The sequence below is a fragment of the Boleophthalmus pectinirostris genome, unplaced genomic scaffold (genome assembly GCF_026225935.1).
Source record: "Boleophthalmus pectinirostris isolate CB_2022bp ecotype Guang Dong unplaced genomic scaffold, ASM2622593v1 HiC_scaffold_2823, whole genome shotgun sequence".
NCBI classification, from domain to species: Eukaryota; Metazoa; Chordata; class Actinopteri; order Gobiiformes; family Gobiidae; genus Boleophthalmus; species Boleophthalmus pectinirostris.
The window spans coordinates 1,033,360-1,049,911 of record NW_026571288.1 but is presented as its reverse complement, the minus strand read 5'-3'; the positions used below and the strand labels follow the sequence as shown (position 1 = coordinate 1,049,911).

General features: G+C 41.5%; 1 protein-coding gene across 2 annotated transcripts in view; it reads left to right on the top strand.

Moving 5' to 3' along the window:
• The window catches only part of plagl2 (pleiomorphic adenoma gene-like 2), a 69,601-nt gene extending 55,906 nt beyond the window's left edge, over window positions 1–13,695 (top strand). For both annotated transcript variants that reach the window (XM_055159839.1, XM_055159838.1), the window contains 3 exons: window positions 1,018–1,152; window positions 3,058–3,546; window positions 3,616–13,695. In XM_055159839.1, the coding sequence (XP_055015814.1) occupies window positions 3,173–3,546; window positions 3,616–4,954 (1,713 nt within the window). In that variant the 5' untranslated portion in view covers window positions 1,018–1,152; window positions 3,058–3,172 and the 3' untranslated portion in view covers window positions 4,955–13,695. The remainder of the gene's footprint in view (window positions 1–1,017; window positions 1,153–3,057; window positions 3,547–3,615) is intronic.
• The last annotated feature ends 2,857 nt before the right edge of the window (window positions 13,696–16,552 follow it).

The following is a 16,552-nucleotide window of genomic DNA, read 5'->3' as shown; positions in this document are numbered from 1 at the left end:
AACACTGGTGAATTATATGTCTTAGCAATGTGGCAAATCTTAATTGTTTAATTGCAATTTCACATTTTTAAATTTAACTATAGAATTCAAAACAAAGAAATGTGCAACATGTAATTTTAATTAATATTAAGTTGACTAATACAGACTTTTTGTAGCTGTCTCCATTAGAAGAAACTGAGCTGACCACTGAGATCTATCTTTTGATCACAGCTGGATCAAAATGAGCTCATCTGATCCATTTCCCAGTGTTGGTGAACTTGGTGAACTTGATGAACTCCGGTCTGTTTTGCTGTTTAGTGTTTGCCTTGGTCATGTTACAGTGAGCGTCCCTTCACATGGCAGGAGCCTGAAGAGCTGCACGGGGTCGCGGGGTCACAGAGGATAAATAAAGGAATGCAGACATGACACAGAGAACTGAGCCGGTCACTTAGCAACAGACGTAACATGTGATCCAACAACAAGAGTTAAATAAAAACTTGACGGCATTCTGAGGAGGGCTGATTCAAGACGGCAGGAATCACTTCAGATCAAAGTGCATATGACAGACTCATGTTTTTTCTAAGGCTGAGTTGGATTGGTAGTATAGTACCGATGGTCAATATTTATCAGTTTATCAGTGTCAGAGTTCTACATCAGTTAAGTGGCAGCCTGTGAAAAAAGTAAAAGTTGGATAATACAGTATCAGTATCAGTGATAAAGAATCCCCCTGCCTCTGTCATCAACTGAAATCCTGTGAAAGAACACCTGTCACTTACCGCTACACTTAATACTTTCCTACATTAACTGCCTACATATAGTTAACACTATATATAGTGTATATAAGTATACGTATGTGTGTATAAAATCCATAATAAACCATTAGCTCATGTTCACTCTAGAGCCAAGGATCAAGAGTTTTACTAAAGTGTGAAGGGGACAAAGGACAGCCCTGCCGCGTTTCCTTAAATATTAACTAGTATTAACCAGATGATTTGTTAAGTATAATAATTAATGTATGATGTTTTTCCTGTTTTTCAGGACTCTGAAGATGAAGAACAGTATTTCCCACTCCCCGCCCTCTGTGGCAGTTGGGACCGGGTGAGGAGCAGCAGAGAAAAATAGAAAAGAGAGAAGAGGTAGAAGAGAGAAAGGGACTGAACTTTGAGGAGAGAGGTATGAGGAAAACCTTAAAGTGTACATGACATGTTTTTATGTTTATTACCTGGATTGGTGGGATAGTACTAATGGTAAATATCATAGGTAATATAGGAGGTAGTGGTGAGAACTAAAACTGAACCCCTCTGTCTATGTCATCAACTGAAATCCTATGAAAGATGCAGGGACAATTTATGCACAAATGAGTGTTAAATCATGTTATAATGTTGTTTCCTCATCAAAAACATACCTAGAAATGTGCCTTATGCCTTGACGAAGACCATCTCGCTGGTTCAGCGTCCCTCTGTTTAATATTTTCAGTCGGTGTACCTCGGATTTGTACCTTGCCATTTTTACACTTTGCAGTAAGGGCGACATTCTGTTGAAACACCTGGAGCTGTGTTTTGTTTCATTCACACATTTGTGTAACCTTTTATTATTAGTCTGTCATGTAGCATTGGTTTTCAAATTAACAGCTTCTGTTTCCCTTTTGTTCAGTAGTGTGACGGAGCAGGCCCATCCCTAAGAACGCTGTCCCGGGGGAGAGCACGTAAAGACGCGCATGCCCGTTTCCATATTCACTGCGCTCCGTGCGCCAAACCATTTCTTACCAAAACCACTTATTAAAATAGATTTTCCCAACACCTCCTGTGTGTCTTGCCGCAACTAAGGGTGCACACTTAGTAGTGCTTGTTCGGTCCATCAAAATCACGCTAAACCAGTCAGTCACTTACCCTCGCGCCGCCGCCTTCGCCCTCCTTCCGTGGTGCGTTCTGGCAAACCCGGACACATCCGCGCTGGGAGCTTAAATCCTGCCGTTGCGCGGGTTCAGGGGATCATGTGAGCTACGATTCATTTGCATGCTCAGTTAAACGGATTGTCTGTCACTGAGACATTATAAACAAGACCTGTTCATTCTGGGCGCAAGGTATTACAGGTGTTTTTTTTTTTTTTTTTTTTTACGCAACCGCTGTAAATAATTTACCACTCACATTTGGCACCTTTTTGCACTGTTGGAGAAAACAATAAATCACCTAAAAGCATTTCCTGACTAAGCCTGAGTTTTCTGGAAGAACCCCACCCCAAGTAGAAATTCCAGGGTTGAAATAATCCAAATGATTCTAGTGAAGGTGTAGCACTGTGTATTACTACATGACATCACAAGGTGGAATGGAGTGTTTTCAGTTTGAGAGAAGAACTAAAGACTAAATATGCAGAGTTTGGGTGTTAAACGTGTGAATGAAACAAAACACAACTCTTTGTGATGATAAATCATTATAAAAGATCAGAAAATAGTAATTAATATGGGCCCTTGAAACATTGATTTAGCAAAATGAAGGTGTTTCTGTCTATTTGTATTTGTCTAATCTTAACTATTGTTTAATTTAGACAGGTGTCCAACCAGGAAGTCAAATTTTAAACAGATTTTTTGAATTTTGGACAGAGTTTTTTGTGTTGATGACATAGAGGGATTCTGAGCACCTGATCACAGTGTTCTACCACCTGATCACAGTGTTCTACCACCTGATCACACTGTTCTACCACCTGATCACACTGTTCTACCACCTGATCACACTGTTCTACCACCAGCCTTGTGTCACAAATAAACTTACCACTCATCATTCTACACTGTCACTTAACTGATGTAAAACTGATAAATACTGACCACAGGTTCTATCCACCAAATGGTTGGGAAGTGATTACAGTGAGGAACATTTATAAGGTAGTTAACCTGTTGCCAGAATCATACATTTGTCACATTTGTATCTCAACTTATATGACAAAAGAAAACATAAAACAGTCAAACATATCACATTTAAGGCCTGTTCATTGCAGCAGAAGCTGCATTACTTTGGCCACAAAAGTTTATGATAAACCTCTTGGACCCAACTAACCTAGTGCATCCTGATGTCTCTTCTTCAGATAGTGGATGGTGGACGGGGGGGCAGAGCTCTGAGCAACAGCGCCTCCCAGTGACAGGCCTGGACGGCGCGGCGAAACTCACTCGTGGTGATGGCTGCGGCGCTCTGAGGCTGCCATGGCAGCTGCTGCCGCCGATGCACCACAACGTTTCACCGCACTGAAAACGGAGGAAGAGGGACGCAGCAGGCTGTACGGGACCGGCCCAGCTCAAACACGGACCGAACGAGAGCGAGAGAGGGGGATAGAGAGGGAGAGAGAGAGGGGGATAGAGAGAGAGAGGGAGAGAGGGAAGGAGAGAGAGAGGGGGAGAGAGAAGAGGGACGGAGGAGGAGAGGTGGGGAGAGCGAGTGAGTGCTTGGTGTGCGGGGCTCTGTTTTCTTCTCAGGACAAACTTCGGCTTCACGCTCTGAGCCACAGCGGAGATAAACCATTCCACTGCTCCCAGCCGCTCTGCCCCAAAGCGTTCAGCTCCAAGTACAAGCTCTTCAGGTCTGTCACCACGGTAACCTCTAACTTTACTAACTGTTGTGTCTAATGCACTTATCTGTTCCTCCTCAGGCATATGGCCACACACTCCCCACAGAAGTCCCATCAGTGCACGTTCTGTGAAAAGATGTTCCACCGTAAAGACCACTTGAAGAACCACCTGCAGACCCATGACCCAAACAAAGAAGCCTTTAAGTGTGAGGAGTGTGGAAAGCACTACAACACCAAGCTAGGCTACAAGCGGCACGTGGCCATGCACTCTGCCACCTCCGGAGACCTGACGTGTAAAGTGTGTCTGCAGAGCTATGAGAGCACGCCTGTGCTACTGGAGCATCTAAAGAGCCACTCGGGGAAGTCCTCTGGAGGAGCCAAGGAGAAGAAGCACCCATGTGACCACTGCGACCGCCGCTTCTACACACGCAAGGACGTGCGCCGCCACATGGTGGTGCACACAGGCCGCAAGGACTTCCTGTGTCAGTACTGCGCTCAACGCTTTGGCCGCAAAGACCACCTGACCCGACACGTGAAGAAGAGTCACTCTCAAGAGCTGCTAAAGATCAAGAGCGAACCACCGGACATGCTAGGCCTGCTGGCCTCAGCGTCGCCCCCTTGTGCCGTGAAGGAAGAGCTCAGCCCCATGATGTGCGCCATGGGCCCGAACAAAGACCCTCTGATGGGGAAGCCCTTCCCCAGCGCCGCACCCTTCTCTATGGGCATGTACAACCCCCACATCCAGGCCATGTCCGGCCCGGCCGTGGCCCACCCTCCCCTTATGTCCATGGGCATGGGCTGCCATGAGCCAGGGCCCCTGCACCCACACTCCCATCACCACCACCACCATCATCACCACCATCACCACCACCACTCCTCCCCGGCACCCCCACACCACCAGCCCCAGCCTCCCCAGCCCCCCGCGCCCAAGTACCCTCTGGGATCTACCTCATATCTGCTGGACAAGCCGCTGAAGGTGGAGATGGAGAGCTTCCTGATGGATCTGCAGAGTGGGCTGGGCCCCCTGCCGGAGCCTCACGCTGCTGCGGAGCCCCCGAAGGAGGAGGCGTCGTCTGGGATGAGCGAAGAGCTCGACCCCCTCCTGTCCAAGAGCCCTGCGGTAATCGCAGAGTCTCTGTGTGCTGCTAACATGGACTTCTCCCACCTGCTGGGCTTCCTGCCTCTCAACTTGCCTCCCTACAGCGCCCCCATGAGCTCGGGCGGGCTGGTGATGGGCTACACCACAGGCCCCTCCTCTTCCTCGTCCTCTTCCTCGTCTCTGCACGCGGCCGATCCTCACGCCGCTGTTACCTCCGTGCAACCGCAACCTCAGGAGCCCAGCACACTCACACTGCCCCCGGTTTTCAGCTCTGGGATCAGCTCCACCACTCTGCCGCGCTTCCACCAGGCCTTCCAGTGACTGGCTTGGCTTTGTCTATCCTACGAATATAATGAGTATAACGACATATTAACCCTTTATTACCTCCTGTTTACCCCGCGTTATTTAGTCGCATAGAGCAGCATCAGTAGGCCTAAAGGCGTGGTACTGCAAACCTTCTAAAGTAATAATATAACAAAAAAATCAAAGGTAATTTTAGTGCAGATTATCGTTTTGTTGTGACCCAGAAAATATAGTTTGAAGTGGATATTTTGTTTAATTTTTTTCCTTTTCCAAATGTAAAAATATGATAGAACGTGCCTCATTTTATGTTCTCTAAAACTAAGATTAGGGAACAGAGGTGGACAGCGTTTGAATCCTAAAGCTTGTCCTCTCTGTGGCTAAAGGCTAATGCTTGCACAGCCACTGCCTTTAAAAAGTGCTCTTCAAAACAAACCCAAAAATGTCCCTGATTTTGTCGCCACTTTTTGCTCATAGAGTGAATCTGGCGCCCTCTAAAGTCTCGATGTATGCTGCGGCGTTTGTCCACAGGTCCGAAGATTGAAAATGTTCATGCTGGTTTTTTACTTTTCCTCAAGAGAAGCACTTTTTTTAGCAAAGGCACTTCATCTTTTTAGTACTTTTCTTTAGTAAAACCTGCTCTCATTGGTAGGTTTCAGAGGCAGTCATGCAGTCTTCACTGGATGGCACATTACCATGGCAACACTGGAGGCACTGCTCTGTATGAAGCACTCTTAATCTTTGGTTGTAGCTCAGAAATGCCTGGCATGTCCTGACTGTTAATTCTCTATATTTTTAAACAGATTGAGATCAGTCTAGTCTCCCTCCGCCGTGTTGTGAGCCAGAGCCAAACATGATCGTCCAATCAGATTAGTTTATTTCACTGACACATGTGAAAAAAAGGAGCTCATTGGTCACCATAATTTTGAACAAAATGACATTTCCCTCACCTCAGATGAACAGAGTTTAGTACTTTCCTCAGTGATTCTGCATACCGTATTTTTCGGACTATAAGTCACTCCGGAGTATAAGTCGCACTAGCAAAAAATGCATAATGAAGAAGAAAAAAACCATAAGTCTCATCAGACTGTAAGTCACACTTTTGGGAGAAATTATTTTTTTTTATAAAATCAGGGACCAGGAACCAACATTTCATCTTGAAAGGCAAGTTATAGCAATAATAACAATATAATAAAGAACAACAGACTGTTAACGTCATATATGAACAGTTCTTCAGATAACTATAACATAAACAACAGAACAGAACAAGTTTACCAAACTCTCCATCTCACTCCAAATCACTAAATCCGTTGAATTCTTCATCCTCGGTGTCACTTCTGAGCAACTCCGCACAACTTCGTTGGTCACTGAAGTCCAGGCTTTGTCATCCAGTGACTTCCCGGAAAGTTGCATGGTGCACACTCCTGGTTTCCGTGAAGCTGTGTTCTCCATCCCCGCCTTTCACCAGTCCCTTACAAGTTTCTCTCTCATTTCAAACTTGCTTTCTGCTGCTCGATTACCATTTTCTGCTGCCTGTTTCACTACTTGCAGCAGGACAGAGGCTTTTTCTGCAAGAGACACATGCAGAAAACTGATACACAAGCCTAGAGGCTCTCGTAGCTGTCAGCCTGAAAATTATAATATATATGTCACACTGAAGTATAAGTCACAGGACCACCCAAACCATGAAAAAAAGCGACTTTCAGTAAATCCACCATGTTCTTTTATTTTTCTCATAAGCAGCCAGATTTGTTTTGATGCAGATGGTTCATACGTGTCTGTCAATCACACCCATCTGAACTCTGGGAGATGACCGATGACCACACTCACATCTTCGTAAAGTATTTGAGAAGTGTGCGTTCTGTATTCCGAGGCTACGAAAACCTGGGACAGTGAGACAGAGATGAAGATTAAACTCCGAACCGTCGTATGACCGAAGACGAGCTGCAATAGATACCTGCAGTGTCTGATATTTTGGGACCTCGGTCACAGCGTGAGCCCTCGTCTCACCGCGTCTACAATCAATCTCTGTCAAACATGTGACAAACTCCGAAAACAGGATGAAGTACAGACTCATTTGAGGTGGTTTAACTCTGAAATGTATTGAAAAGCACTTCTAAACTCATCGCAGTGAATCATTAGAATGCGACAAAGATAGAAAGTTTCAAATGAACGTGAAAAAAACTTGTAACAACACAATCCGAGTTCTAAGATTTTTATTTTATCCAACCATTTAAAATTATTTGTGGTAATGTTTCCTAATGTGTGTCGCCATGGTAACTGTGCCACCCAGCGGAACGCAAGATCAATATTTTGGTTTAGTGAGGTTTTCCTTATTCTCAGGCCTTAAAATGGTCTGAACTAGAGACATTTTAGCTCCTCTCAAACTTCACGAGAGAATCTTTTATCGCAGCTGTTTTCGCGGCTGCTCAAATACTGTAAATCTCCATTAAACTCCATAAAAACCTTAGACTTTTCACAAATATCGAGCGCTCTGGTCATGCTAAACCCTGACAGATGTGAAACGCGAAGCAAACAAGCAATAGTTGTGTTAAGAATGTTATTGCAGTGTACGAACTATCTCAAAATTGAATATTATAATTGCTTTTATCTCAGTAAAAAGTGTATTTTGTAGGTATAGCTGATATTTTTTTTTATGTATGGCAGGTTTACAATTGTATCTTGCTTTTTTTTTTTTTTCAAATGATGGATGAAGTATTATTAGCTTTTCCTTAAGCTTTTTGTGTCATATCCAGTCTTTGTACCTTCTTTTGTTAGCTTAGCGGAATCAAAACTGTGGATGGGAAAGCTATATAGGGCTGTTAGCAGCTAATAATCAGTTAGCATGTGAGCTAGGAGAGTTAGCGTCATAGGAAATCATGTAAAAGGATAGAAAGTGTATCCTATTGGACTTTTATGGACTGTTTATGAACTTTTCACCAGCAGCCTTTTCAGTACCTGAGCCCAAAGCTAACCGAAACCTCAACTAACACATGTCCACGTCAACATTTACGATAAAAAACAAAAAAAAAAGTGAAAAATTAAACCTAGCACATAAGATTTAATGAAATAATTGCTGCTTTTTGCTACGGTTGCTAACAGATACCAACTGTAGACCACTAGAACATTTCAATTTGTCATTCTTCCATGTTGGACAGTGTTTCTTCCTCGCACTGTAAAAAAGAAACATCTACATGAGTTTTGATGACTTCAGTTCACAATGTGAACTCAGTTGTTTCAACGTGATAAGATGCATTTCCCCCAATAAACTAATTTGTTTTGGGGACTGCATAACCCCATTAGGTTCCAAAATCAACATTTCATCACTCCACTGGCAAGAAATTAAGCTTAAAGCAAGAAACGATAGAACCTACAGAAGTATTTCTAAGACAGTTTTCAGTGTAGGCTTATTGCAAGCTGAAAAAATCCATTTCAGTCTATTCAGCTTTGGCGCAGAGAAAAAGTTTGTTTGAAGACATTTTGCAGCTCATCCAAGATGCTTCTTCAGTTCTGGTCAGACCCTGGTGGACACTTCCTTATATCTGTCTGCAGGGAGGAGCTGACTAACTACTCTGAAACTAACATACCTGCTTGTTTATAGTTTCAGTTAGTTAGTTAGTCCTATTGACCTGTACTGCAGGGGTCCAAACTTGTTTCATCAAGGGTCACATATCTAAACACAGAAGAAGCAGAGGACTGATCAAGGGCCGTAGACTGATGCTCAATACAGTGAATAATTGAAATATGTGCATGTTTCGTCAGTCTTTATTGATGCTAAGATCCTTAAAACCACACAGTAAATATTAAATATTGGCTTGATCAAGGTAGATTTTCAAAAAACTTGCAATAAAAAGTTGGAAGCCTGAGGGCCAAGAAAAATGTGTCTGAGGGCCGCATTTGGCCCATGAGCCATAGTTTGGACATATCTGCTGTACAGGGTGTGGGGTTGTAAATTGGAGTTGTAAATTGGATGGAGTTGTAAATTGGAGATAGATGGTGTCTGAGGCCTCCATTTCTGTTTAGAGAAGGATTCTCTAGAACTGAAGAAGCAGCTTGGATGAGCTGCGAAACTTCTTCAACCAAACTAACTTTCGTCCAGTCGACAAACTGAATTTTCTCCTCGCCATTGATTCTACCTGGACAACTGAGGGATTCTTCACACTCTATTCAACAGAATGAACTGACCCAAATGAGGAATATTGTGTTCAGGAAATGACTGTTGAAATAAGTAAGTGGTGGCTGAGTGGACAGCACTCTCACCTCACAGCAAGAAGGTCCTGGGTTTGATTCCCTGGCCGCCTGGCGCTTTCTGTGTTGAGCATGTTCAACCTGTGTCTGGGTGGGTTTCGCCCAGACACTCCAGTTTTCCCCGTAAGCTCAAACATGCACCACAGGTCAAATCCTCCAGTTAAGATAGTCCTGACCAAGAGAAACCCGAGATCTGGAGATGGCTCCTAATGAGATGTCCCAGTGGGTATTTAAATATAGTTGACCTTCAGTCATTAAAAAAAAAAATCTACAAAATCAAAAAGTATACTGAAATGTACGCTCCGAAACAGCCTACCTCAAAATGAGAGGAATATGCCAGCTTCATGAGTGAATACATCTGAACTAGTCCAGATGACTCAAGCTCACATTGTAAACTGGAGTTGTTTCAGTTCTTGTAGACGTTGTTTTGGCAGTGCGCTCTCTCAGCTGCTTTAGTGTCAAGGAAAAGGGTCGGAAAAGACGGCGCTCAGAGGTGCCTAAAGTCTTTGTTTTGTTTATGTCATATTATGATATTATTATTTTCTGTTTGTAAAAAAAACAGGACCTCAGAAACAACACAACACATCACCTCATTTTTATTTTTATTTTTTTCTTACCAAAACCTGGGGAGAAGAAACTATACTTTTGCACAATAGCTTCTTTTAATGTGATTTATTACAACATTTTATTGTGTTAGCCCTTGTTTAATAACCAAATCATATCCAGTATATTATCTGCAGTATTTGCTAGGGTTGTCAAAAAAGATACTCATCGATACCAAAACTAGGATCGAAACTAGATGCTCATTTGAACCAGGCCAACTAATCTCATAGAAGCTTTATCAAGACTAGTATGGATATGGTAATATAGATTTAGTGTAGAAAGTTACATTATATTGTCTAAAATGTATTATTATGTATTATCATTATGGTATAAAAATCAGAATCGAGTATCGAGCCCATCCCTTCATATCCAAATCAAGTTGTAGTATTAGTATCATGACAACACTAGTATTTACTGCCCCAATGTGTCAATCAAACCCCAAGTTTAACAGAAGTGAGGTTAAATCACTATAATGACATTTGACTAGTCGACCCCTGGAACACCATTAGTTGAATAATGGTCATTTTTGATCAATATTTAGTTGATCCTAAATTTTTTTGTCTGTACTTTTGGTTTTTTGGAATCACAAAATATTAAAAGGAAAAAAGACAAGATTTGAAATTTTTAGAATCTTTTAAAAAAAGGTAATCTCTGAGGCTTAAGCCTAATTTGTAGCAATCAAATCGAGCATTTATAGTTTTCTTTATTCTTCAAAATGAGTCCTTAAAATATAAAATGATAAAAATAGAAGCTGTTGAGAGGGCTCTGGCTGCAGACCTCCACCCAGGGGACCCTCACGTGACATACCTGCATCCTCTTTTCAAAGTATTTTTACAAACGTTATCATAGCTTTACTCTAAAGACCTGCTCAAACCCTCCTGAACTTAATCATTACAGACTTATGCCTAATCTTAAAGAACCCGTATTACACTATTTTCTCATCTTTGTTATAATTTTTGTTTCCTCATCACAAACAGACCTGGAGTTGTGTTTGGTTTCCTTCACAACTCTGCAGATTTAGGCTGAGTACTTCTGTGAAACACAAAACGCTGTATTCCACCTTGTGATGTCATGTTGTAGTAGTTGTTGTAGGAAGTGCTCCTGTATGTTTTTAAACCCCACACACCTTCACTAGAATCATTTCGGTGATTTCACTGTGGAATTGCCAGTCTCTACTGAACAAAAGGTAAAAGGAGCTGTTAACTTGAAAACTACGCTTTCATGACATCACAAGGTGGAATAGGGCATTTTGAGCTTTGGAGATGTATGTTTTATTGAGAACTTCTGAGGAGGTAACAACATTATAACATGGTTTAAAGCTCACGGGAGTAAATTTTGCGTAATATTGGACCTTAAACCAGACACACACACAACTAAATGAAATATTCCAGTTTGGAGAAACCAAAACCAAGTCCCATTACACATCAGGAGGTATCGCCATGTATTGGGGTTTAAATTAAGGTGACCAGACATCCTGATTTACCCGGGACAGTCCCAGTTTTAAGATCTGCGTCCTCTGTCCCAGCAGATTAATCCAAAACTAGTGATTTGTCACAGTTTTATACAAGAAATGTCCCAATTTGATTCCTTCCAAGGCTTAAAAAACAGAAAAGCTGCTTAAAAACGACCAAAACACAAAGAAAATGTGACTATACTGGCTCGTGTTAGTCATGAATGGTGTCTGCTTAACAATTTTCCTTAATTACGCACTCCATTCACAATTTTATTATTACCAACAACCAGTGTTAGGAAGGTTACTTTTAAAATGTATTCCCTTACAGATTACAGATTACATACCCCAAAATGTAGTTTGTAACATAATCCATTAAATTTCTTCAAGTGAGTAATGTAATCTGAATACTTTGGATTACTTGATTTGCTGTAGAGAAGCAAAGACTCGGACATCTTTACATAAGATGTTTTATCTGCTAAAAGAAAATTAAAAGCCCAGACTTTACATAACCAAATTAAAAATATTGCTAGAAGACAAGGAGACACGGTCCACACGGCAGAGTTTAGTCCTGTTAAATCCTGTTTTAGTCCTGGTTTAGATCTAGTTTAGACCTGGTTTTAGTCCTGGTTTTAGTCCTGGTTTAGACCTGGTTTTAGTCCTGGTTTTAGACCTGGTTTTAGTCCTGGTTTAGTCCTGGTTTAGACCTGATTTAGATCTAGTTTAGACCTGGTTTCAGTCCTGGTTCAGTCCTGATTTAGCCCTGGTTTAGTGTCCGGCAATGAATGGAAAAAGGGATATAGCCCAAAATGTGAAAACAGGAAAATACCGCCATGTAATCCATTTATTTCAACAAAGTAACTGTAATCCAGTTACCACTCACTGAAACAGAAACTGTAACTGAATACAGTTACTCATAATTTGTACTCTGATTACGTAACTCCAGTACATGTAATCTGTTACTCCCCAACAACACTGCCAACAACCAAAAAAACTAAAGATATTCCAGTTTTTTATTTTGAAATTCTGGTCGCCCTAGTTTAAATGTGCTATCTTCGGAATTCTAATAAGAGTAAAGAACATGTCATAGTGAACTAAAGCCACAACTGGTTAAAAAGTGTAACAAAATGGAGTAAAAATGAATAAAAACGTTGGAGAACGTGCGGGTGGAGGTGTTCGGCCGCGCTCTCTCGAAGCTGTTGGCATGTTCCAGTTTGTCCTCCCTGGGTTTCTGTGAGCTAATCTGAATTCTATAGCACTTTCAACAAGAGTATTTTCTTTAAAGTTTTCAGCTGTTTAAGTTTTGTATTTTGATCCTGTATATGAACGTGCCATTAGTTTGATGTGTAGAACTTTATCGACTTTGTGTATTTGCTTCTTTGGAATAACAGTATTTTTGATAAACTTCCTTCACTAATATTCTCCTTTTAAAACTATCCCGTTTTTCCTGGAGGAGGCGGTATTCTCTCTCCTCCTAAATTTATATCATGATTTTTTTGTTTTTGTTTTTTTTCGCAGCCAGTTGCTAATGCTAACAGGCTAACAGGGCTACATGTGGCTAACAGAGGAGCATGTGCACAGTATGCTAACGTTACATAAACACACACAATAATGACAATTCATTTTGGCTGATACAAACGAAATAAAATCGCTATAATTTTACCTCATTGCTTTATTAGTTGTAAAACTTTAGATGGAATGAGGACAGGAGGCATCTGGGGAGAGGGGGGTCTCCTAAAACGAAAGTACTTAGAATTGAACACACTGATTCATCTAATTAGACCAGTTTTAATCCTGGTTTAGTCCCAGTTTAGTCCTGATTCAGACATATTTTATTGTCTGGTTTAGTCTTTGTTAAGTCCCGGGTTTAGTCCTCAGATTAGTCCTGGTTTAGTTTTAGTTAAATCCTGATTCAGACCTGGTTTAGTCCTGCTTTAGTCTCTTGATTAGTCTTGGATAAGTTATGATTTAGTCCTGGTCTAGTCCTGTTTTCACCCTGATGTAGTCCAGGTTTAGTCCTGCCTCAAACCTGGTTTAGTCCTGGTTTAGTCCTGGTTTACACCTGTCTTAGTCCAAGTTTAGTTCTGGTTTAGTCCTGGATTAGTCCCTGTTTTCATCCTGATTTAATTCTAGTTTAGACTTGGTTTAGTCCTGGTTTAGTTCCTGTTTTCATGCTGGTTTAGACCTGGTTTAGGCCTGGTTTAGACCTGATTTAGACCGTTTTTAGACCTGGTTTAGACCTGGTTTAGTCCTGGTTTAGACCTGGTTTATACCTGGTTTAGTCCTGGTTTAGGCCTGGTTTAGACCTGATTTAGACCGTTTTTAGACCTGGTTTAGACCTGGTTTAGTCCTGGTTTAGACCTTTTTTAGTCCTGGTTTAGACCTGGTTTATACCTGGTTTAGTCCTGGTTTAGTCCTGGTTTAGACCTGGTTTAGTCCTGGTTTAGTCCTGGTTTAGACCTGGTTTAGTCCTGGTTTAGTCCTGGTTTAGACCTGGTTTTAGTCCTGGTTTAGTCCTGGTTTAGACCTGGTTTAGTCCTGGTTTAGTCCTGGTTTAGACCTGGTTTAGTCCTGGTTTAGTGGTTTAGACCTGGTTTAGTCCTGGTTTAGTCCTGGTTTAGACCTGGTTTAGTCCTGGTTTAGTCCTGGTTTAGACCTGGTTTAGACCTGGTTTAGTCCTGGTTTAGTCCTGGTTTAGTCCTGGTTTAGACCTGGTTTAGACCTGGTTTAGTCCTGGTTTAGTCCTGGTTTAGACCTGGTTTAGTCCTGGTTTAGTCCTGGTTTAGTCCTGGTTTAGACCTGGTTTAGACCTGGTCTAAGAGCTGGAGAAGTGCACTTGTATTTGCCATAACCACATTTGTGCCAGTCAGTCTGTGTTGTCCATTGGTGAGGCTCGGCTCCTGTCACATGACTCCTGACCTCTGAACATGACCCTGTCACATGACCTTTGACCTCTGAGCATGGCGGCCCTGTGGCTCTGTGTAGCGCCCCCTGGCTGTGGCTCCGATACCTCGCTGCACCTGCCAGACTTACGCACTTACCCTGATCTTTCCTCTGGCAGGTGCAGAAATCGCTCATTTATTTTAAGGGAATTATGTTTTGAATTTGCCTGAGAAAAAAAAACTGAACTTTAATTTTAATATTTTCATCCCTTTGTCTTTTCACTGCAAAAACAAATGTCTAAATTTGTACTTAAAATGACTTGAAATTTGTCAAATTTTTTGGATCTCATGTCTAGGTTTGAAATTTGAATCTGACATTTTTGGTGTTTGGAAATATCCAAATCCCATAACATTTTTTTTATTTTTATTTTTTTATGTAGAGGACAGAATCAAGATTTGTTTTCACAGTTTTCCCTGGTTTACTCTTGGTGTAGTCTTTGTTAATTCATGATTCAGACCTAGTTTAGTCTCTGGTTTAGACCCTGTTTTAGTTCTGGCTTAGTCCTGGTTTAGTCCTGTTTTAGACCTGTTTTAGTCCTGTTTTAGACCTGGTTTACTCCTGGTTTAGTCCTGGTTTAGACCTGGTTTAGATTTGTTTTAGTCCTGGTTTAGTTCTGATTTAGTCCCTGGTTTAGTCCTAGTTCAGTCCGGGTTCAGTCGTGATTTAGTCCCTGGTTTATTCATCTTTAGCTTTTGTCAAGTCCTGATTCAGACCTGGTTTAGACTTGGTTTAGTCCTGGTCTATTCTTGGATTAATCCTTGGTTTCTTATTTTAGTTTTTGAATTTGATTGATGAATTTTGGTCTAGTTTTTGGTGTTTGGAAATGTCAGAATGATGATTTTCTTAAAGCAGAGGCCACAGTTTAGATTTAATGTCATATTTTTGTTATATCCCAAAGCAAAATGATGGGCCACTTGAACAGGATTTCAAATTCTAATTTTTAAGATGAGATGTAAAAAAGATCTAAAACATATTTTTAAATGATTCAAATCTCTTCTAGATGCGTTTTACTACCAAATTTTAGTCACAGAACAACCACAGTCTTAGCCACAATCAGCCCAAACCAGACATGAATTCATCTGAACAAACACGACATTTTAAAATCAAAATCCTCAAGTCATTTTTTCACAGATGTAGACATTATTTGTGCAGTGTCTTTTCTTCAATGCTTTTAGTGCAAACTGGTACTCCTCGCATAGTTCAGATATGTTTAGCTTAAACGTTTTGCATTCCAGTCTGTGTACTCCTGTGTACCTTTACAGTCTGTGTGTACCTTTACAGTCTGTGTACCTTTACAGTCTGTGTACCTTTACAGTCTGTGTGTACCTTTACAGTCTGTGTGTACCTTTACAGTCTGTGTACCTTTACAGTCTGTGTGTACCTTTACAGTCTGTGTGTACCTTTACAGTCTGTGTACCTGTACAGCCTGTGTCCTTGCCTCCTGCTTTCTCAGACACACTCACAGAAGGTCTTGGGAGCTCCACGCTGTTCTGTCTGTGCAGATTCTGAATCCATGTGTGTAAAGGAGAAGTGGGAGCAGTGTTGTGGTTTCTGGCCGTTAGCTTTCCTCTCTAGCGTCTGCGTACTTGTGAATGACTGCAGGACATTGGTCGATCCAAAGACGCAGGCTCGAATATGATTGGACGAGACTGTCATATGTTTCTGTGATTAAAGAGAAAGCAGCCGTTCACCCTCTCCGACTCTGTCTCTGCTTTTCATTCATTTACCTTTTATACATGGGTTTGGATTTCTACACTACATTATAACACTAAAGATATGGTCTGTGTGATAGGCCAAAGGTCATCAATCTGATGTCACCAGCTTTCCCTGGGGGTGAATCTAACTGTAGGCACTGCTCTGTCTGAAGCTCTATCACTCAAGTAAGACCTGAGGGTTTTTTTTTGACACAGTCTGAACAGAAAGAACTGATTTAGCTGGAATTACAACAGGTCATTACACTATCTCCTCTCTTAAACAGGATCATGAATTGTCATATTGATCACAGGCTCCTGAAAATGTGACGACGATCTTACAAACTTTTATGAGTGTTTGCTACGTATGCATTGTGTCTCCACAGTAACTGCTGAACATTCAGCCATACACATAAATGTAGACCCCCCAGTGTAATGTCAGTGCGAAGCAACAATAGGCAATTCCAAAGTGTATGTTTTATACATATGAATTGTTGTTCCTCGTCAAATGGTTGAAAAGTTCTTGGATGATTTTTTTCCAAACTGAATGAATTAATTGAGAGTTTTGCACCAGCGCCCCCTGGAGGTCAACACTCGACCCACACGTTCTGGAAATGGACTTCAACTTAGACAAACTTTACTGATCCACATGAAAATGATTTGGACACAGGAGCTCACACATCA